Below are 22,555 nucleotides of genomic sequence, written 5' to 3'. Positions count from 1 at the left end.
ACATTTTTAGGTTGAAGCATGTTTGATGGTTGTATATCTCATCAACCGACTTCTGTCATCTAAGCTTAAAAACATCTTTCCTTATGAAAAACTTTTTAAAGTTTCTCCTGATTATCTTGGATTAAGACCTTTTGGATGCAAGTGTTTAGTTCTCACTGACAAAAATAATAAACTCTCTCCCAAAGCCATATCGCGTGCTTTCTTTAGATATGGAGAAACTAAAAAATGGTTTAAATGTTTTGATTTCAAAAATAACAAACTATAAATGTTTACTTTCTAAAAAATAAAAGTTTCTTTCAAAATTTGCCTCAAAAAAACTGCGTATTCTTTCTTTTTTTTCTTGAATTATTGCCTCAATATAAGGGTGATTCTTCGTATGAGAATGATAGAGATGAAGAGCCTCAATCAAATCAGGATGGTGAAAACATTGAAACTGGAGGACCTAGTATAATTCATTATAGAAGACGTGACAATGATAGTCAACCACCTTAGAAAGATACTCTACTTTAGAAAATCAACAAATTGAAATCGTCAGAAGATCAGATAGACCCTTTAGACCCCCATATAGACCTTCTAGACCCCTAATAGATTTGTTTAATATGAATTCTTTTCTCCTCAATATAAGGCTTGTCTAGCTAGGATTTTGGCTTATTTTGAACTTACCACATATAAACAAGCAAAAGAATATTTTGAATGGGTGAAAGTTATGAATAAAAATTAAGAGCACTTGAAAAATTCATGACTTAAGAAGTCTCTGATTTGCCTAAAGGTAAGAAAATTATAGGATGTAGATGGATGTATAAAGTTAAAACCAAGAGTGATGGGACCCTAGAAAGAAACAATACCCAATTAGTTGCCAAAAGGTATGCACAAGAATACGGAATATAAGGTACTTCGATTAAGAAAAGTTCTTTATGGTTTGAAACAGACATCTAAAGCTTGGTATGAACGCTTTAACTCTATTATGATAAAGTTTTGTTTTAAATCTTGTTATACTGATACTATCATGTTTACTAAGAAATCTGATGTAGGTATTGTTATACTTCTCCTTTATGTTGATAATATGATCATTAAAAGTGAAGACAAACAGGGAGTAAAGGATACTAAATGTATCCTCAAGAAATATTTTGAAATGGCCGATCTTGGATTTCTCATATTTTTTCTTGGAATTGAGGTTGCTTACTCTGCTCGAGGATATTTGCTTTCTCAAACCAAAATTGTTGATGATATTATTGACAGGTAAACATTACTGATGGAAAAAAGGTAGACACACCTGAAGTTATCAACTCCAAGATGAAGATTAATGATGGGACACCTACGAATGATCCTACTCCATATCGTCAAATGATTGGCACCCTGACTTATTTAACTATTATTAAGTCTGATATTACGCATGTTGTTAACACTGCTAGCCAATTCCAACATTCTACCACCACAGTTCACATGAGTATTGTGATGAGAATTGTCAGATATTTACAAACCTTTACCTCTAGAGGTCTTTTGTTATTTTCCTCTTCCTCTCTGGAGTTGATTGCCTATTCTGACTCAGATTGGAGAGGAGATCCAAATGATCGACGCTCAACTACTGGTTTTTGTAATTTTTGTAGGTGATTCTCTAGTATCGTAGAAGTGCAAAAAACAACAAAAAAGTGTTTTTATCATCCACTGAAGCCGAGTACCATGCAATGGCTACGACAATATCAGAGATCGTTTGGTTGCGAAGATTACTTGAAGACATGAACGTTCATCTTCTGACACCTTCCAGACTGTGTTGTAATAATAAGAGTGTTATATACATAGCTGGCAACCATACATTTCATGAAAAAACCAAGCATATCGAAATGGAATGTCACTATGTGCATGAAGAGTTTATGAAGCACAATATCACTCTACCTTATGTTACTTCTAAATATCAACTAGCGGACTTCTTCACCAAGACACTTTCTTCACCTCGATTTTACTTTCTTCTTGACAAACTTTTGGTGATCACACCATAAGTTTGAGTGGGTGTTAAAATGTATTGTATATGTGACATATTTGTATTATATATATATATATATATATACATATATGTCGTTTAATGTGCATGTAAAGTGAAATACCCCTCAGGGTATTTCAGTAATTTCACTGTATAACAGGGTTTTTTTTTGGTTTTTAGTTTCTTTGTAAATGCTACTGAACAACATTGGGGTGTTAGTCCAACTAGTTGTTGGACTAGCCTCAACGGCTAGAAATCTAGCCATTGGGGCTAGCCCAACAGCTAGTTGGGCCAGCCCCTGCCAGCCCCTTAGTACATGGAGTGCCTATTTAAAGGCACTCCTTCCCCTTGTAAAAAGTATGATTGTTGCCAAGCATATTGGAATAAAGATTCTTATTTTTTATGTGTTCTTGCTCTCTTTTGAGAGTTTGTGTGATTAGCACTTAGTGGCTCTTGTACTTGTGAGTGTGCACCTTTGTAGCCACTTTGTGGCACAGTATTTGTGCACTTGTTGCTTCATTCCATTCATTACAAGAAGCTCAGCTTGAAGATTCGGTGATATACAGGCAACTGGTCGGCAGCTTGATATATTTGACCATCACCAAGCTATATATTACTTATGCAGTGCATCATGAGTTCGCCTACATTGGTGCATCTTGCGGCTGTGCTTAGAATTATTTGGTATGTGACCGACACTATGCACTTCGAGATATTTTTCTCCTCCTCATCCTCCACAGATGTTAAACCCTTTTATGATTCAGTCTTTGGGGGATCGACCAGAGTTCGGCTTTCTACCACTGGTTTCTGCGTGTTTATTGGGAACTCCTTGATTTCTTGGAAGAGCAAAAAGCAACAATGAGTTGTTTTGTCTATTGCACAGCCAGAATATAGGGCTATGGCGCAAGCTATTGCTGAGATCATATGGATTAGATGGCTCTTGAAAGAGCTTGAAGTGACAGTTTCTGAGAGAACACCTCTATATTATGACAATGAGTGCCATTTATATTGCCAAGAATCCATAATTTCATAAAAGAACAAAACATATTGAGTTACTTTACCAGAAAGGCTTTCAAGGATAGAGTCATAGCCCTAGAGCATGTTAGTACAAAAGAGCAAGTTATCGATGTATTCACCAAGAATTTGGTCCCATTACACTTTCAGTCCTTCCTTTCCAAACTTGGGATGATTCCTCTTGAATCATCTCAAGTTTGAGGCAGCATTGAAATGTGTGATATAGCTTTATCATGTGTATCACTAACTATTTGTGCTACCCCACACTAAGTGTAAATATTATTATTCTTAAGGAGTATTTGTGTAAGCTGACAATAGGTTAGTAGTCAACTGTTTTTGTTATTTAGTAAAGTAAGCGGGGTCGACCCTTATAAAATGTATACTCTCATTCTTTCTTGCTAATGAAGAAACCTCTTTCTCCTTCTTTGTGCTTCTTCTTGAGTGCCTTTGTGAATACGTATATAGATCACATTTGTAGTGTTAGTTTCATGAAAAACAACCAAAACATGAAACTGAAAAAGAAAACATTTGGACACAATTGCGAGCTGACCAAATGTTAACCTACATATACATATATATATATATATATATATATATATATATATATATATAATTTATTTATTATATATAATGCAGCTTTGATCCCTTAAGAACTGGAACATACCAAGAGAAACTACTTCAAGATTCTCCAAAGAAAAAACATTAATTGTTTATCACAACACCAATACTGGTTATTGTGATTTCATGTGTGCTATTTAAAAAAACACAAATTTGTTACCATGTTATGTTTGTGCATGAGTTCTTCCAAGCCTACCCCAAAAGATTTTATAATAAATAGATTCATGCAACTTCGCTGATAAAGAAATTTAATGAAAAAAGAGTAGGTTGGGGTGGTATATTCAAACCAACTTCCAAAGAAAATGATAAGCTGAAAACAAACACTTTGGTATGATAGGCTGCATTAACCAAGTTGAAAACACACACTTTGGTAAATCTCATGGCAAGACTCATATGATGGAGTAAGTTAAAAATTTAATTTCATTTGCTAAAATATGCCCCAAAATGAAAATTTGCTTAGAACAAGTAATAAATGTCATATACAATTGGTCATACAATTGCAGCTACATAGGCACCTATTACAAAAAAGTATTCATCAGGGGTACACACGAATTAGCTCAACTAGCTCATTCTTTTGATCAACAAGCAATTGATGAGTTACAAACGGGGTTGGTGTTGCAAGTTTCTTTTAGGGAGAAGGATGGTGTTGCAAGTTTCTTTTAGGGAGAAGGACTAAATATATAGAGGAGAAGCAGGGCGAATTTTGTCTTATATGTTCTTATATTTAGCTTGTGTATCAGTGGGCCCTACTAGTTTACTATTACTATTTTTCTAAATACTATTATTTCTAATAGCTAAAGTAAAGCTATCAAGAACAATAAGGCATTTTTTTGTAGAAAGACAAAAAATATAACAAATTTAAACAAGGTAGCCAAAAAGGGTGAAAATAAAAATCATGTATGATATATGATGAATATGACAAAATTTATATCAAAAACAAAATGTTCAAAAGATATATGCATATTAGACAAGAATGAGGTGATAAAAACTGAGTATTTGAACCATGTGAAGTAAATTAAAGATGATGACTTGATTTAAACATGATTGAAATAATGACAGAATTTTTAGCTTGGTTAATGAAAACAAAATATAAAATATAATAAGAGGGAGGACCCAATCAAGGAATGATTGATAGAAGTAGTAATATAGATTTGATGATAAAGAAGAAAAACAATAGGTCTAGATGGTGTTATCAAATCTTGGATCTGAATGGGGATAAAATAAGTAATGAAATTATTTAATAATATTTTTTCTATGAAAAAATGTCTAATTAGTGGAGAAATAGCACTTTAGTTCTTATAGCAGAACAAAGGCGACATTGAAAATTGTGCTAATTACGTGGGTATCAAACCTATGTCATACTATTAAGTACTGAGATAAAACAATAGAACAATGTTTACTAAGAAGATCAATAATAGAGACTATTTATGCAAGTTTAAAAACATAGAGAGAGATTTGCATAAATTCACTGATTAAAAAAAGGTGATGAGTACCAAGAATAACTAATTTGGATATATCCAAGAATATCATATAGATAAAATTGAAATTATTCAAGATATGTATGCAGAGACAATCACATTGTGAAGACATGACGAGAGACAAGTATGTTTCCCCTTTAAGGTCAACATCTACCTAAGATAAGCTTAAGGTCATGCTTGTTCGCACTAATCATAGATGAAATAACATCTATCGAAGATAAGGCCCCTTACTGTATGTTATGTTTGCAAATGAATGGTATTTGTTAATAACTAAAATAAAGATGATGTACAGAAGAATCTATATTCGAAAAGCATGTTAAAGAAAAATGGTTCATGATTCCATGAACTAGTAAAAAAAATAAAAACATGTGGAGTGCAGCTTTAGTGAAAAATCTAGTGTAGATATTGTCATAACTAAAATACAAGACCTTGCAAGACAACAATGCCAAAAGTTTTGATACTCCAGCTCTATCATAAAATAAGATGGCAGAGTTGAGAAAAATATCACTAGTAAGACGTGTTGAATGGATGAAATGACAACTAGTGGAGCACCATGTAATAGACAAGTAAGTTTATGACTAAAGGGTGTTTCTACAAAAATGTTATACAATGCTAAGTGTTGGGCAACTAAAAAGCAATAACAAGAATTCATGTTCTAGAAATGCATCTGTTAAGATGGACAAATGAAGTAACAACTATTGAATAAAACCAAAAAAGAATATATCAGAAGTTGAAGAGTACTGCAGCTACTGCCAGTAATCAAAAATAAATTAAAGAATGCATTAAGGATGGCTTAGACATATTGCATAAAGACCTAACACAGCACCAATGAGAAAGGGTGATGTGATCTAAGCAAAGGAATTAAGAAAAGATGACCATTGATGACTTGGAAGGGGGGCCATAAAAGGAGGCTATAGCTCTATATAGGAGTAGAGAAATGGGACTTGTAAAACCAATTGAGATGATGATGATGTAGCTTCATTTGGTTACCACTTTCTAGTTAGATATATCCCATTACTAAAAAACTATCTTTCTGCTTTTTTTTCTTAATTCTTCTTTATATTTTTTTAAAGGAATGCAAGCCTTCATTAGACAAAAATGAGTATTGACAAGAAACCACTTGAAGGGTTAAAAATAAGTACAACAATAAGAGGAATGTCAAAAAGAGGACAACCCCAAAAAGGAATACAAGCACAGCCTTCTTTATAATCAATGAAACTTCATCTTTATTTTAAAAACTTGCAGATTAACATGGTAGACAACCTAAGTAACATAGACACGCCTAAAAGGGTGTCGTACCAGTGTTGACATGGGTACCACCACCGGGTGCAGTGCGGGTATGCCGCAGATTTGGTCCTGCACTGCCCCATTCTGGTCTTTTTAAAACTGGCCCGATGAAAACCCTCCCTCTCTCTCGGCTCTCTCCTCGTGCCCTAGCCCCCTGGCAGCCTCGCTCTCTCTGCTCTCTCTGCTCAGCTCAGGTACCTCTCTCCCTCTACTCTCGACTCGCCTCTCTCTCATCCTAAGATACCGCAACACGGCACTTTGGGTGTCGTACTTGTCGTACTCGTGTTGACACAAGTACAGGTACCAGACATGGCATTTCACGTGTCCTACATGATATCATATTATATTATATATTTTAGATATATAATATATATTTTAGATCTAGAATATATAATTTAGATATATAATATATATTTTAGACATATAATATATATTTTAGATATATAGTATATATTTTAGACATATAATAAATATTTTTCAGTATATATCGAGTTGTCTTACAGTACCCACACTTTTTGGAATTTCTATGTTGTACCCTCCGCACCCGTACCCAGGTGACATAGCTCTCATCTATGTCCCTCTCTCTGTCTCCCTCTTGACTCGCTTCTCTCATCTTTGTTTCCCTCTCGACTCGCTTCTCTCATCTCTCTCCCTCTCTTAAGGTTTCCTATCTCTGTCGCCCTCTCGATTTCCCTCTCTTTGTCTCCCTCGTGCTCTCGTCTTCCCCATCTTGTCCCCCCCTTTCCCTCTCTATCTCGTGAGTGACCTCCGGCGACTGAAGGAGCTTACCTTGCGACACTCCAGCGAATTTCGATGGCTGGCAAAGAGGTAGGACCATAGAAACATCTCTCGGTGACTCATATAGGGTGTTTTCAATTTTTTTTGTTTTAAGGTGTTTTTCAGTTTAGATTTTACATTTTGTATTTAGTTTTTATTTGCATATATTCAGTTTACATTTTCATTTTGTATTTAGTACATATTTTCAGTTTGTATTCAATTTATATTATCAGTCTATATTCATGATAGCTTTACGTGTATTCAATTCATTTTTTATTTAGTACATGTTAATTTGTTAGTTGTAGTTGTAGCTTTACTTGTTATTGAATTTTGATTCTTTGAATAAAAGTTATTAGCCTCTTCTATTACTACTAGTTTAGTTGGTTGTTAAATGTTAATTATTTAAATGTTAGTTGTTAAATTAATTTTCTCTCAAAAAAATTTGTTAGTTTAATTTATGTTGTCTTGTTGGAATAATAGATTTTGATTTTTGGAATTTATTTTATATCTATGTAATATTTAATATATATTGGTTCATTTTCATAGGATATGACAAAGTTTTTATGCTGGCTGTCACAGGCCTACCGCAATTTAATATATATATTCCTTTTCATGAGATAAATCGTGACTTCATGCGCAAGATTCAAAAGAAAGAAATTGCAGAGGCTTTGAAGAAAATGAAATCAAGAAGGGCAGTTGGCCCAGATGGTATACCTATCGAGGCTTGGAAATGCTTGGGAGAGAAAGGTTTAGAATGGTTGACAAATCTTTTTAACTTGATTTGGCGAACAAATAAGATGCCTAATGAGTGGAGGAAGAGTACTTTGGTGCCTTTATATAAGAATAAGGGTGATATACAAGATTGCACAAACTATCGTGGTATAAAACTCATGAGTCATACTATGAAACTTTGGGAGAGGGTGATTGAGTCTAGGTTGAGGAAGGTTGTCATGATATCGGAGAATCAATTTGGTTTTATGCCTGGAAGATCAACTATGGAAGCTATACATCTTCTTAGACAACTTATTGAAAGATATAGAGAGAGGAACAAAGATTTGCATATGGTTTTTATTGATTTAGAGAAGGCATATGATAGAGTACCTAGGGACGTTCTCTGGTGGACAATGATGAAGAAAGGTGTTTCTCTCAAGTACATTAGTATAATTAAAGATATGTATGAAGGAGTAGTAACCAATGTCCGCACTTGTGGAGGGATGACAACCAATTTCCCGATAACGGTTGGGTTACATCAAGGATCTGCCTTAAGCCCTTTCCTATTTGCGATAGTGATGGATGAGCTTACGAGATCAATTCAAGAAAATGTACCGTGGTGTATGTTGTTTGCTGATGATATTGTTTTGATTGATGAGTCTAGAGCTGGGGTTAATGCTAAGTTAGAATTATGGAGACAGACATTGGAATATATGGAATGTCGGTTTAGTAAGCAACAAAGTAGTGATGGGAGTGTAGTGAAGCTTGGTGAGCAAGATATACCGGTGAATGATGGGAGTGTAGTGTAGTGAAGTTGATCGAGTCCATTTATGGACAAATATAACCCTAGGTGTGCGTTGACCGCACCCGGTGCAGCATATTTTTGTATTAGCCGCACCCTTTGAAGAGTCTGTGTGACATAGCCCAATGCACTTTTAGGAAGAAAGGCTATGTCTAGATCAATAAGTGCACTATAGAATGACACAACAGTGAAGGAAGAATATTGGGAGCAACACCAAACCACCTGGTCACCGTCCTCATTTGGGTGAAAGCTAGAAAGTGTAACATGAACTTCAACCAATCTTCATACTCCTTCCTCGAGGCTCCTAAAGGGGATTTCTGTACTCCTCTTCCTTGAGGCTCCTCCATCCTGCATCTATACTCCAGCAATGAAAAACAAGAATTCCAAGATCTATAGCCACTCTAAACACCATGACTATAGCTGGAGCAGAGAATTTTGTTTTCCAGGGTTTTCGAGTATCTCAAACTCTATACACAGCTTACATGTGAAAACTGTTAGAAATATGCCTGTTTTGATTTAATATACTTATGGCATAGGTTATATCCGCCCTAGTTAATGTAAGATCAATTAGCTTTGCTAGAAGCCCTTGATATCCTCCCGTCTTTGTAGGGTTGTCCTCCTTGGCTTGCAACCTAACATTTATGTCCCCTTTAATATGTCTATTACATACTTTTGTTAAGATATCATAATGCCTTTGAGGGATCTCAACACCTAAACCCAAGACAGTACCTCAACAATCCCAAGTATTTTACACCAAATACTTGATGCAAATAATTCTTTAGGGTGAGTCTCAATGTCAGTAAAAAAAAGTCATTGGGGATAAAAACCACCAAAAAGTGGTGGGGCCCATGAATGAATTCAAACACAGTGAAAAAAACTCCCCCGCCCTTTTGCATTGCAGGAGGGGTTTCTCCATGGTTTTTGAGGAAAAAAAGTCGATGGGGTAATGGTTTTTGAGGAGAAAAAGTTGCTGGGGTACCCCAGCAACTTTTTCTTCCTGATAAAGTTTACCCTTGGTGATTATTTTTTACAGCCATTCAAAGACACCCTTAGCTGTGCAATTTCTTCCCCTTCATCTCTAATGACAATGATATCATATCATTTATTACATACAAAGTGATTGTATTCCTTCTTCACAAAAAGTGTATGGTCCAAAGCACATCTTTTGAACCCAAACTCTATAATTGCTTTACTGAACCTTTTAAAACAAGCCCATAAAGATTGCTTCACCCATATATAGCGTTTCTTTTAGCTTGCACACCCCATGCCTTCCTTGCAATTCAGGAGGGAGAGCCATATTCCTTTTCTTGTGAGCAATAAAGCAAGAATTGTTTAAATTGAACTTGATTTATCTAGTAATGCAAAAGTGCCTTGGTAGTCTATAGACTATAGGCTACACCACAGGTTTGCATGTACCAATGTTGTCAAAACCATATCAGCTATTGAATCGTTTGGCCAACGATTCAGGTGAATCGGCCGATACCGATTCTCAAGTGAATCATTCTGAATCGGATAAAAACTAATTAGAAAATATTCTGTGTTAATCAGAACGTGACACATGTTAAAACCATTAAAATAATATTAAAAAATCATTTTAAGCATTTTTTACATTTATTAAAAAATAGCAGATTAAGGTTAGTAATGTATCAATTTTCTTTCGATATGTTACGAATCAACCGATTTGCACCGATATTGACAACATTGGTATATGCCCTTTCGCAACCTATCTTGCCTTGTGTCTTTCTATGGAACCATCCAACTTGAACTCCAAAGTGTAGACTCATTGTCACCTTATAATATTAAAATCTCAAGTGGCAATATGGTGAAGCACCAATTTTGGCTTTATACAGTGCCTCCATCTCACTCATTGTGGCCCCCCATCATGGTACTAGCATGGTGTCTTCCACATGCTTGGGAATAAAGATAGAGCCACAATTGGCTACAAAGACTTGGTAAGTCTTTGATAATCCATGCAAGAAACAAAGCTACAAACAAAATGTGTAGTGCAAACTTTTTTACCTTTACAAATAGCTATAGGATGATCAAAGTCGTGAAGAGACTTAACAAACTTTGAAGCACTTTATAGGAGTAATATGCCAGACACTTTAATTCAACGTCTCTTTGAGCATGAACATAGAATGTATGAAAAATATTTTGCTCCCTTTTAAGTATATCTTTGCAGCCATAGGCTATGAACTCTTAACATCAAATAGTTCTCCCTCATTCTCATCACCATGATAATATGAGATACTCTGAAATAATGTTTCCTCTACAAAAACAACTTCTTTGATATAGGACCAGAATACTGATATTTCTTTTGAACTGGTGACTAGCTTATGAAGATATATCATCTAGCTCTAGGGCTTAGTTTGTCTCTTTGTGAACTAAGTAAAGAACTAGGTAAATGTACTTAATAGATACATAAAAAAACTCTAGGTGTGACATGGAATTGATGATAGGGTTCATGACAAAGGCTTCCATTCAAGCACATCTGATGGCATCTATTAATTAGATAAGCTGCAGCAAGTATAACTTCTGATCAAAATCCTTTAGGAAAATTCATCTCAAAAACTATGACTCGAGACACTTCTAGCCTATGTCACAGGGACTCGGCAAACCAGGTGCCGCACCCGCATCAACGCAATGCGGGTGCGCGTACAGGTGTGGCACCCGGTGCGGTCAACCCAGCCCTGGGTGCATTGACCGCACCCAGGGTCATTTATGTCCAATTTTATATAAAAAAAATTCTTCGCACCCAGGGTCCTAAGCGAATCGGGTCTGATCCATAAGAAACTGGGTCTCAAACATAAACCCAAAAAGAAATTTCTTCTGGGGGGCGCTGCCCCCCTACGACCCCCCGCCATGGGCGGGACCCACGTCGGGGGGAGCCCCCGGACCCCCCTTTCCGCAAGGGCAAAAACTTTGAATGAGGCTCCACAACTCATCAGTTCGACCCTCCCCTGCACAAATTATATATATATATATAATTTTTTGCCGCACCCAAGTTTTTTTAAAGTGCTGCACCCGCACCCGCACCCATGTGACATAGCTTCTAGCAAATGCCTATTATTTCTATTCGGCAGCAGAACCATTCTAGTAAGGGTGTAAGGACATTGTTAGAATAGATATAGTGAACAAATAAGGGGGGTTTCTAAATTAAGTTAAAACATACTAATTACATGTTTGCAATATTTAACATTATTATGGCCTATTTGTAGTTAACTTTAATCAGGGTTCAATATAAATAATATTATGCATATGCTGCCACCCATATTGAAGATTGATTGGGGTTTGAGGACTTCTCATTGATTTTATCTCTCCTCTTCCACCTCACAATTCATCATGATATTAGAGCTGGTGGTCTTCTCCAATAAAATCAAGTGCAAGTGATTATATTCCCTTTCTTAATCCCAACTTCTATTTAATCCCCTTCGCTTTCCCCCTCTTTTATTTCTTCTTCTTCAACATCTCTTCTTTCTTCAATATCCATTCTTCATGTTTGGACCCAAAACAGATCAGATCTGAACCAGTAACATCTAAGTCCAATCTAGGTTTCTAATCTTAATATGCTCAGTTTTTCCTCATTCATACTTGAATCATGGTAGATTTAGAACACGTTTGGAAGCAAGAAAATTTCTCATAGGAAAAGAAATTTTTGCCTAATGAGAAGTTTGATATGATAACTCTTCTAAATGACAAATTTTCACTTGTTTGTGTAGCATGAGAAAAACAGAATAGAAAATGTGAGAAAAATGAGAGAGAGAGAGAGAAAGGGGGGGCGGGTTGATCTGCCCTCTCAAAGAAACAGAGGGGTGGTTGACCACACCCAAGAGAGAGGGAGAGAGAGGGTTGATCAGCCCTCTCGCAGAGAGAGAGAGATGGTCGACCACACCCAAGAGAGAGAGAGAGATGGTTGACCACACTCATGAGAGAGAGGGGGGGGGTCGACCACACCCGAGAGAGAGAGAGAGACCTGAAAATGGTGGTGGGTAGGAGGAAGATGAAGATGGAGGAAACTCTTATTGTGGCAGCCCATGGGATGAGATGTGTTGTGGGTGAATGGTTTCCCTAATCAAAAAGAAATTTTGATAGAAAAAATTCCTCCAGCCCCTTGGTGGAGGAATATTTCCTATCAAAAATCACACTTTTTAGAAAAACTTTTCTTGCAAAAAAATTTTCTCATTTGGAATGGTTGGAAAAATTGTCACTTTTTCTTTCCTACTTGCATTTTTCCTACCATTTTCTCGCTTCCATACTAGTACTAGATGGGACTTGCATAACCAACCCAGTTTGCAGCCAAACTTGACAAGGCCTGCTCAAGATGCAGCTTACTTTATGAGGCTGAGTCTTCAGCTCATTTTTTTTTGGTATTGAAGCTTCTTCCAGTGACTCTTCAAGTTGGTGTGGCTAGACTTGCATGTTAGGATTCAGGTTCCACCTTGCATTAGAGACTGTATCTTGCAGCCCTAATCCCTCATGAGGAGCAGAAGATGAATATTGATTTGGAAATGGTGGCTGACGAAAGCTTGTTGTTATATTTGGTTTGAAAGAAATAGTAGGGTCTTCAATGGGAAATGCTCCAAACTTATTGTCATTCACAGGCATCGTCAATCAGACCTGGTTCTTTGTGTCTCTATGAAGTGGCCTGATTCTAATGTGCAACAGATTGGCTCAGATCTTTATGGGCCTTCTAAATTATGTTTGTAACCAGTGAGTCCTCATCACATTTTTTTTTGTTTATTCAACAATATCCTTTTCATCTCTTTTCCAAACAAAAAGGAAGAAAAAAAAACTCTACAATGGGCTTCATCCAATTATGGTTGATATGTGCAACCAAGCAGACCCTAGAGCCTTAACAAATGACAAATCAGTAGTTGATAGCAGCATTCCCTACCAACCTTGTTCCTAGAACCAGAACCATAATTGTAACACTGATAAACAAGGCCTAGGAGATCCTGATCCATGATTATAGGAGTGGACTAGGCAAAGAATGATATTTTTCTTGCTGTCTCCTTTTTAGAGAGTATAAATATGTGCATGTGTGTGTGTGTGTGTTCAAGACAAAGTAACTTAAGTAATAAGTACACATGATAATCACACTAAACTATAGGATTGCAAACAAGCAATAAATAACTGGAAAAAAAAAACTGACACCAAAGAGGAATACAAACAAATCAGTAGCCAATAGAAATCTTAACCTTGTGCTTAAAATTAGAGGTGGTTGGAAAAAGTGATAGATGAGGCCTAGGCAATCTTTGTCCCCAGCCGTAGGTGCACACTAGGAAAACCTTAGCAACCACCAAATTTAACAGGCATTTTTTTCCTTTTCCTCTTCTTTTCAGAATAAAACTTGCACTAGAAACTAAGAATAACACAACTAAGTGATTTAAAGTTATGCATTGAGTGGACATCAGAGCTAAAGGCCAACCACCTCCATTTGTACTCATGGAAGAAAAGAAAAAGGGCAGCAATTCACGTAACATGGTCCCTAAAGAATTGACAAATGTGCATGTTGATCCAAGAAAACCTAAATCCAAAATGATATGAGCAAGTTACAACAGAAAATGTCCTACTAATGCACTGAATGAAGAGGAACAGAAATGGGAATTTGAAAGCAAATACCAACATAAAAGTTAACCAATACTCTGAAACCAAATGCAACATATCGCATAGTATAAAACACATAATGAAGGCAAGAGAAACCTTAGGTGACTTGAGTTCAGTTGCCGCCCTTTTGGCTTGCTCGACAGTAGCAAACCTCACGAAAGCAAACCCCTTGTTGCTTTGGGACTGAGAATTCTTCACCAACCGGACCTCCACCACCTCCCCTACATCGGAAAACACCTTCCTCAAGTCATCCTCAACCACATCCTTGTCGAGTCCTCCAATGAATATCTCATACTCTTTCTGCTTCTTCCTCTCCTCAATCGGCACTGGGACTTCATCAACCTCTCTCCCCTCTTCCCCTTCTCCTCCTCCCTCGCCATCACCTGCTTCCCCTCCTCCTCCTTCTCCTCTTCCTCCTCCTCCTTCTCCAGTTTCACCTTCTGCTTGAGCCTCTACTTCTCCATTCCCACCTTCGCCTTGAACCTCTTCCACTCCATCTCCACCTTCACCTCGAATCTCTGGTTCTTCATTCCCACCTTCTCCTTGAACCTCTGCTTCTTCATTCCCATTTTCTTCTTGAACACCTATTTCTTCATTCCCATCTTCTTCTTGAACATCTATTTCTTCATTCCCACCTTCTTCTTTAATCTTCATTTCTCCATTCCCACCTTCTCCTTGAACCTCTGCTTCTTCTTTCCCATCTTCTTCTTGAACCTTTATTTCTTCATTCCCACCTTCTTCTTTAATCTCCATTTCTCCATTCCCACCTTCTCCTTGAACCTCTGCTTCTTCATTCCCACCTTCTTCTTGAACCTCTATTTCTCCATTCCCACCTTCTTTAATCTCTATTTCTCCATTCCCACCTCCTCCTTGAACCTCTGCTTCTTCATTCCCACCTTCTTCTTGAACCTCTATTTCTTCATTCCCACCTTCTCTTTGAACCTCTTCTTCTCGATTCTCACCTTCAGCTTCAATCTCTTCTTCCTCATTCCCACCTCCTCCTCGCTCTTCTCCTCCTCCATTCTCTCCTATTCCTTGTCCTTCCACTTGCTCTACTTCTTCTCCAATCCCTCCTTTCCCTTGTCCTCTTTCTTCCACAAGGTTTAACTCCTGATTTACGCATTCCCCGCCATCACCGCCCTCATTTGCTTCAATCAAAATCTCCGTCCTTGTTTCTATAACCACAGTTTCAACAACGACATCTTGGGCAGCCTGGACAGATTCAGGCTGGGGCTTCTCCACCTCCATCGGCTCCGTATCCCCTCCGCCTGTCAGAAACCGAAGAAGATCATGAGCGAGAGAGAGAGAGAGGGAGAGAGAGAGAGAGACCCACCATCTTGGGTTAGGGCCTGGGGGCCATCTTCCGAGTGCTTAGGCTGCTGCTGCGCTTCGGCGACGAATACGTCAGCTTGCTCGGCTGGAGCCGCCGATACCGGTGGCGCTGGTGGCGGCGGTTGGTTCTGGTTGTCCTCACCCTCGTCGGAGGGAGGGAGGATCTTGGGGGGTTCTTCCTCCGCCGGTGCGGCGGGCGGTGGCGTTGGTTGCTGTCGGGAGGAGGATCTGGTGGAGACTCTGGTGGCTCTCGGGGTGGTGGCGGCTGACTTCCTCTTCGGCGGCATGCTGCTGCGCCGGCCAGTGCAGGGAAGGAAGGAAGGAAGGAGGGATACCGAACGACCAAATAGAAGTGTGTGTTTTTGCTCTTTGTTAGGAGAGGCTTGCCGCTCGTGTGCTTGCCAAGAAATAGAAAAGGGCAGAGAGGACAGCAAACCACTCGGGGCCTCTCTCCATGTACGGTAATATGAATATAGGATTTTAGGAGCAGCCTCACACTAGATTTTTTTATACATAGGTTCATGTATGGCTATGCTCATGGTCCAAAGAACCGGGTCTGACCCTGATCCAACCAAATAGAAGTGTGTGTGTTTTGCTCTTTGTTAGGAGAGGCTTGTGCAGTTGTGCTTGCTAATAAATAGAAAAGGGAAGAGAGCACAGCAAACCACTCGGGGCCCCTTAATGTGAATATTGGGATTTTAGGAGCAGCCTCACACTGAATTTTTATATATGGGTTCATGCATGGCTATGCTCATGGTCCAAAGAACCGGGTTTAACCATGATCCAACCCTAATATGGTGATATTATTATCATGGTCATCATCATCATTAGCAACTATCACATGCCTTCTATTGAGTTGTTCTGTATCGGCTAAAAAATAATAAAAATATACTGTGTCAATCTTAAATGTGACACATGTTAAGTTACAAATGAATTTGGATTTATTATGTGAGGTTGGATCCATATTGTGTTTGAAAATTTATTTGATTAGGATTTGGTATAAAATCCAAAGTTTGAAATGGATCCAAGATCGGGTTTAGAAATTGTGGATTTTCTCAAAATTTTACAAAAAATATTAATTAAATTAAAGTAGCAAGTTAATCCAAGAGGGTGGGACGCCCCTAGGTGGGCCCACACCCCTTGGTTAGAGATTACATTCAAAACTTAGCAATAACAAAGAAAGAAAGAAGAAGAAAAAATAGTAAAAATAAAACTTTTGGAAAAAAGTCCAACTTCTCTTGAAATTTTAAGAAAAAAGAACTTGGAAGAGGGTTTTGGAAACTCAAGAAAAGAATAAACAAGGGGGGACGTCTCACCTGCTTGTGTCTCTTTCTCTCTTCTTATCTTTCTTATTTCATAACTCTCTTTCTCAATTCCATCTTGGCTCTCCCTCTTTTCATTATTTTTTTTCTCTTTTCTTTTTCTTTGGTAGGTGCATCAATCGCGTAGACATAGATTGATCCAAATGCATGACTTATGCGTAGGATTAATTTTCAAATCTGAGTCATTATGGATCAAGCCTAAAAACATCTCTTTAATGATGATTTTCACTCTTGGAAAATTGTTTTGGTGAAGTATGGTCAGCACGAGGTTTTTGACAAAAACGATTTCCAGAAAAAACTAGTTTTTTATACCTTAATCAAAGTTCGGTTTGAGGAGGCCCATGTTCTATGTTTTTATGTTGATCTTGGTTTATTTCAACACATCTAATGTGTGATTAATGGTTTAGTATGATGTAACCATGTGTGTTAAGTTCTAAAAAAAAATAATGCCTAGATTCATGTTAATTTATTAAAAACAGTTTTGTAGAGAGACTTAAGTAAAATCAGTTTTGGGGTTTGATGTTTTATAGTTAAATATTGATTTACATGAGCATGTGAAATTAAAGTACTTCATGTTATTAAGGTTAATCAACATGTTAATATCTCTGCAAAATCATATCGTAATGGCTTTGATTGATTTTATGTGATTATGGGTTAAGCACATGTTTGTTCGAATAGATCCATAAGTTAGGGATAAATTATGTTGATATTTTTAATTGTGTAAGACTGAAAAGGTCTAAATAGTTGTTGTAATACGTTGTAAAGAGGTTTAGAATATCTGTAATCATGCTTGTTTATGGTTTGATATTATTATTGATCTTGAATATTGAATACATTATGAGTTTAGAAGTTTGTGTTAATCTGTTCTCATTTTTTAACTCGTTCAATTTTTAAAAAAATGGTTATTTCTTAGAATATCAATCAGAAAAATTTAAATAAAAAATACTGAGAAGTTCTACACATTTGGGATTTAATTTTAGAATCTCATTTTGTCCAATTAGAGTTAGTTTTGAGGAGGAGATGCCCATGGTAACATGGCTCAGTTTTTATGCCCTGGATATAGGACTGTTTCAACCAGTTGTTTTTTAAAATTTAGAAACCCATTTAAAACAACTCAAAATGATTTGTAAAAAAATCTAGATAGAATCCAAGACATAATAGAAGACTTTGTAAAAAGGGTTTTGTCAAAAGAGTTTATAGTAAATTCCAAAAAATTCCCCAAGTTTGAAAAAAAATTATAGTTTACAGAATCTGTCCTGTAATTTTTCAGAATATGGTTCAGTTGTAGAATTTTTATAATTTGTTATAATTGATTTTGTAGTTCTATTTTTTGAGTTATATTCCTGACATGTGAGGGCAACGCCATTAAAAATATGAAGGCTAGATCTACTTCTGTAATTTTTGCCAATTTTTCTAAAATCAAGTAAATAAAAAGTCATATTTTTCAAATAACATGTATTAATGTCTAATTGCTTTTCTACATTGCTAAGCCTGGTGAGTGATGATTAATACATGATTTGTAATATTTTATGTGTTAACTGAATGTACTTCTTACTTAATCGTGTATGTTAAGAAGTTGTATGTCATTTATAAAAATGTGTATCATGCATCATGAGGCATGATCTTAAGAAAGCATTAAATGCACGTAATTTTATTGAATGAGCATAGTCATGAATGATATTATGCATGCAGCCTTCATGTAAGGATGTGTTAATGTAAATTGATGTATGCATGATGAAAATGGATATTTGGTATGAGCTTGAACATAGCTCGTGAATGAGCCTGGATTCTATGAACTCATGAATGTTTGTTGAGCACCAACGAAAGAATAGACTCACTAAGACATGCAAATAACCAAATAATTTCCTCATTAAAGTCGTGCTTAAAGTTACTTAGAGATAGGGTTTGTACTGGTAGCAATTTGAATGGGTTAAAAACTACCTTGTATTATGAAGTCTTTCCAAGTGGAGATAGGCTCGAGAGTTCGTGTACTAATAGCACTTGAAATTCATTTATGAGCTTAATATTAAATAATGCCTAATGACTCATTCAAACCCAGGACTACCTTAGAGAGAGTGATAGTTCACTCGACCAGTCGACTGTTTGTTGCTTTAGAGAGTTGGGTATCTCCCCCAGTCATCGGTTGTAGGGAGCTAGATTCCCGTGTGGCCTAGGTGGTATGTTCTGAATCTTTATAGAGTAAAAATCATTTTTGTATGAACTACTACAAATTCTCTCGGTCATGGACCGCTCCAGTGAGAAACTCTGAAAAAAGTTGATAGATTCTTCTAATCATTGTAGCTAATAAATCATATGGCATAATAGACACCCCATTGATTTGGTTGAATCGAAGTTTGGAACCTTGAGTGTGTACCTTTCAAGGCAAGGAAAGAGAAATAAAATATTAAGTACTGAATCACTGATATTATTATAATTTATGCATGATTGTAGGGTTTATTATGAATTGTCTGCTTATCATTAAAATTATGCATAATAGGATAATTGTCATGAATGTTAACTGTAAGCATGTTTGGTTTTGAATATATGCATTGAACTTATTTTGTCATGTTGTGTTACATGCTTTAGTTAATTGTCTGAAGATGTATCAATGGTTATCTCTTATGTTTGGGTTACATTCATATTTATATCGTTTGGTGTATCCTATTGGAGTTATGGATTAATGCTCCCTACTTTAACAATTTTCAGTTAATGCATAAGCTAGTGTGATGGGGGGTTGCTCGGCGTTGTGAGACGGATCATCATCATTCTCTTTCTTAGGGAATCCAACTTTTTTTATATTAAGTTAAATTTTTATTAAGACATGTAAACTTTGAATTTAATTGAGTATTGGTTTGAATTAATTTTTTCAATTAAGATCTTTAAATCCAGATGTGTGTGTTGATATGTTATTGTAACCCATCCAAAGTTTGGATCAGTTTCAAATCTTATATTTCATTTTGTTTACAATTAGACAAATCAAATTTAAAGAGATTTTTTGAAAATTTTTGATAAAAGTTTGAGGTGTTACAACTTTGGTATCAAAACCTTGAAAAGAACTTTATGATTCCTGATATGTTTGGCTATCCAACATTATTGTAAGTATGTTCTAGCCTTATAATAGTAATTTATGAATTATTTTGAGGTAGTGTTCAGAAAAAACTTTTTATGTAATTGAGAACTTAGAAACTTGTTATGGACATTACACAATGAGTTTTGATTAGAGACTCACCCTAATTCATTGTTTTATTTAGATGGCTCAGAAAACAGGTGCAATGATATTATGGATACCCTAAACAACCTCAACGGGGTTATGGGACAACAAGCCTATGGTATCCAACCTACAGTTGGTAGCTCAGGATAGACAAGTCGATGGGGTGGTGGTATGTCTTATAAGAAGTTTATGGACATGGTCCCACTTACTTTCTCGAGGAAGAGGAACCTTAAGGCAGTCGAGAATTGGATAAGGGTGATCGAGCAAATCTTTCATATTCTCGAGATCTCAAAAGACCGAAAGAGAGCATGCGAGAAAGTGGTGGGAGACCACTCATATAGTCTAGTTCCAAGACATACCAGTGACATAGGTGTAATTCCTAGAGGTGTTCAATGTTACATACTTTCTAAAGCATGCGAGATACAAGAAGATGTAGGAGTTCCTCGACCTAAAGCACATCAGTACTTTGGCAGAGCATATCATGAGGTTCTATAGTTTGGAGTGATTTTGCTCCATTCTACACATGGAGGATCAGGATTGAGACATGGAGTTTGCCTGTGTATTAAAGCTGAGCTTGAGGGTCAAGGTCTACACTCATTGACCACAGTCACTAGATGAGGCCATTGAGGTGGCCACTCTCCTGGATGATGATTGGCAGATGGACAAAAATCTCAAGGGAAGTCATCTAAGTAGTCTTTGGGTGGCCAAAAGAAGTGGTTTGGTGGAAAGAGATCTACAACATCCACCAAGAAAGGCAAGCAACAACATCAGAATCAGGGAGCATTATGCCCCAAGTGCCATCGGTGTGGATAGATGGGTCACTTTGCCAGAGAGTGCCCTTGAAAGAAGCTCAATGGAGAGAATCGGGCAGCTGGAGGTCAACCTTAGCAATAGCAGCAACACCAACAATGGGGGCATAAACAAGTTATTGGTGTCTCTATGTCACCACAATAATTGAGTTGGAAAAGGATACAAACATCATTGAAGGTATCATCTTTATTGCTGACTATAGTACTAGAGTGTTGTTTAACATAGGAGCAACACATTCTTTTATTGCCACATGTTTTGCTTGGTGTAGAGACAATAAAAGCTTTGATACCAAAATGTTGTAAATTTGATGTATGAGTTGATTCATGATCCGAGATCCAAATGGATCTCCACGTGCGGAAGCAAAAGTAAGCATGTGAGTTCGGACAAGACTCAAACACTCTGATATTCAAAGTAGTATCACTTTGTTTCAACAGAGGTGGCCAACATGGGAAATATGCATGACAAACACGCCTTTCTAACGAATCCAAGATCATAAGATCTGGATCTGTGATAATTGCGTTATGACAGAATCTCTGAGACGGACAGACAGGACACTCGACACCCAATCAATGACGAGTTCAACGACTTTAAGAGGGGTTTTGGATCCTCAAATGGCAGAGTCTGGGAAAAACTCCCAACAGAAAAGTTGTTCAGGATTTTTTTATCTTTCTAACAAATTAAAATTTTAAATTTTTTGATTAATATTATGGAATTTGCATTTGATTTATGTCAGTATATTTTCTATTCTAAAGTATATGAATTGCAGAATTGAATATGGAGAATGTAGACAATCAAGCAACTATTTAAAGCAGTAGATGGTCGATTCAGTGAAACATCAAAACATAAAGGATATGTTTTAAGATGCAACAATTCCAGAACTTTAATCGAATAAAAAAACAATGCTGCAATGAAAAGTTATGACAAAAATACAAAACACTGTCAGAAACTTCAAACAATAGAGGCTAATTCAGGTCTCATGCAATGGACTAAACTTTGCTAGAGATTTTTGACACTTAATGAAAATGAATCAGGCAAAATGTTAAACATCAAACTTGAAGAGCCAGATGTTAGCTTTCCAACAAGCTATAGCTCATAAATTTTTATGCAAAATATAAGGAGATATATTGAAAACATGAAACAATAGCAGTGAAGCGATGCACAAGACAAAACTTTGGTCTTGTCCAGACGTTAAAAACTTGCCAAGAATTTTTATGGCTAAACGAAAATTATTCAAAAAAAAAATGGTAAACATCAAACTTTAAGGGTGGATCTTAGCTTTTTAACAAGCCAAAGATCACCCGATTTGGACCAGTATCTAGGGAGATACGGTCAAAACACTGGAATTGTGTTAGACAGTCCCAAATGCATAAATGACTTTCCTTAGCAGGAAAACAAGTTTCAGAAAGAACAAGCACACACTAACAATCTGAGTGTTTGAACAACCAATAACTCATAAACAATATCAATAGCACTTTGGAAATAGATTCACAATCTTGAAAAAGCAATCTAATAATCGATGATAACAAATACGCAATAAACACGAGATAAAAGTAACAAGTTCTGAGAAGTGTTATCTTGTTTGCAGCATAAGATCGAAGAACACTCTAGCAC

The 22,555-nt window shown here is 36.7% G+C and overlaps 1 protein-coding gene across 2 annotated transcripts in view; it reads right to left on the bottom strand.

The window, feature by feature from the left end:
- The window catches only part of LOC149835852 (uncharacterized), a 35,910-nt gene extending 19,919 nt beyond the window's left edge, over positions 1 to 15,991 (bottom strand). For both annotated transcript variants that reach the window (XM_090008789.1, XM_090008790.1), the window contains exons 1-2: positions 15,603 to 15,991; positions 14,366 to 15,537 (exon numbers count right to left, since the gene is read on the bottom strand). In XM_090008789.1, coding sequence (XP_089864915.1) covers positions 14,366 to 15,537; positions 15,603 to 15,888 — 1,458 coding nt within the window. In that variant the 5' untranslated portion in view covers positions 15,889 to 15,991. The remainder of the gene's footprint in view (positions 1 to 14,365; positions 15,538 to 15,602) is intronic.
- Positions 15,992 to 22,555: the final 6,564 nt, after the last annotated feature.

This window comes from Nuphar pumila, chromosome 6, assembly GCF_984573655.1.
Source record: "Nuphar pumila chromosome 6, dmNupPumi1.hap1.1, whole genome shotgun sequence".
NCBI lineage: Eukaryota > Viridiplantae > Streptophyta > Magnoliopsida > Nymphaeales > Nymphaeaceae > Nuphar > Nuphar pumila.
This window is presented reverse-complemented; position numbering and strand designations above follow the sequence as displayed.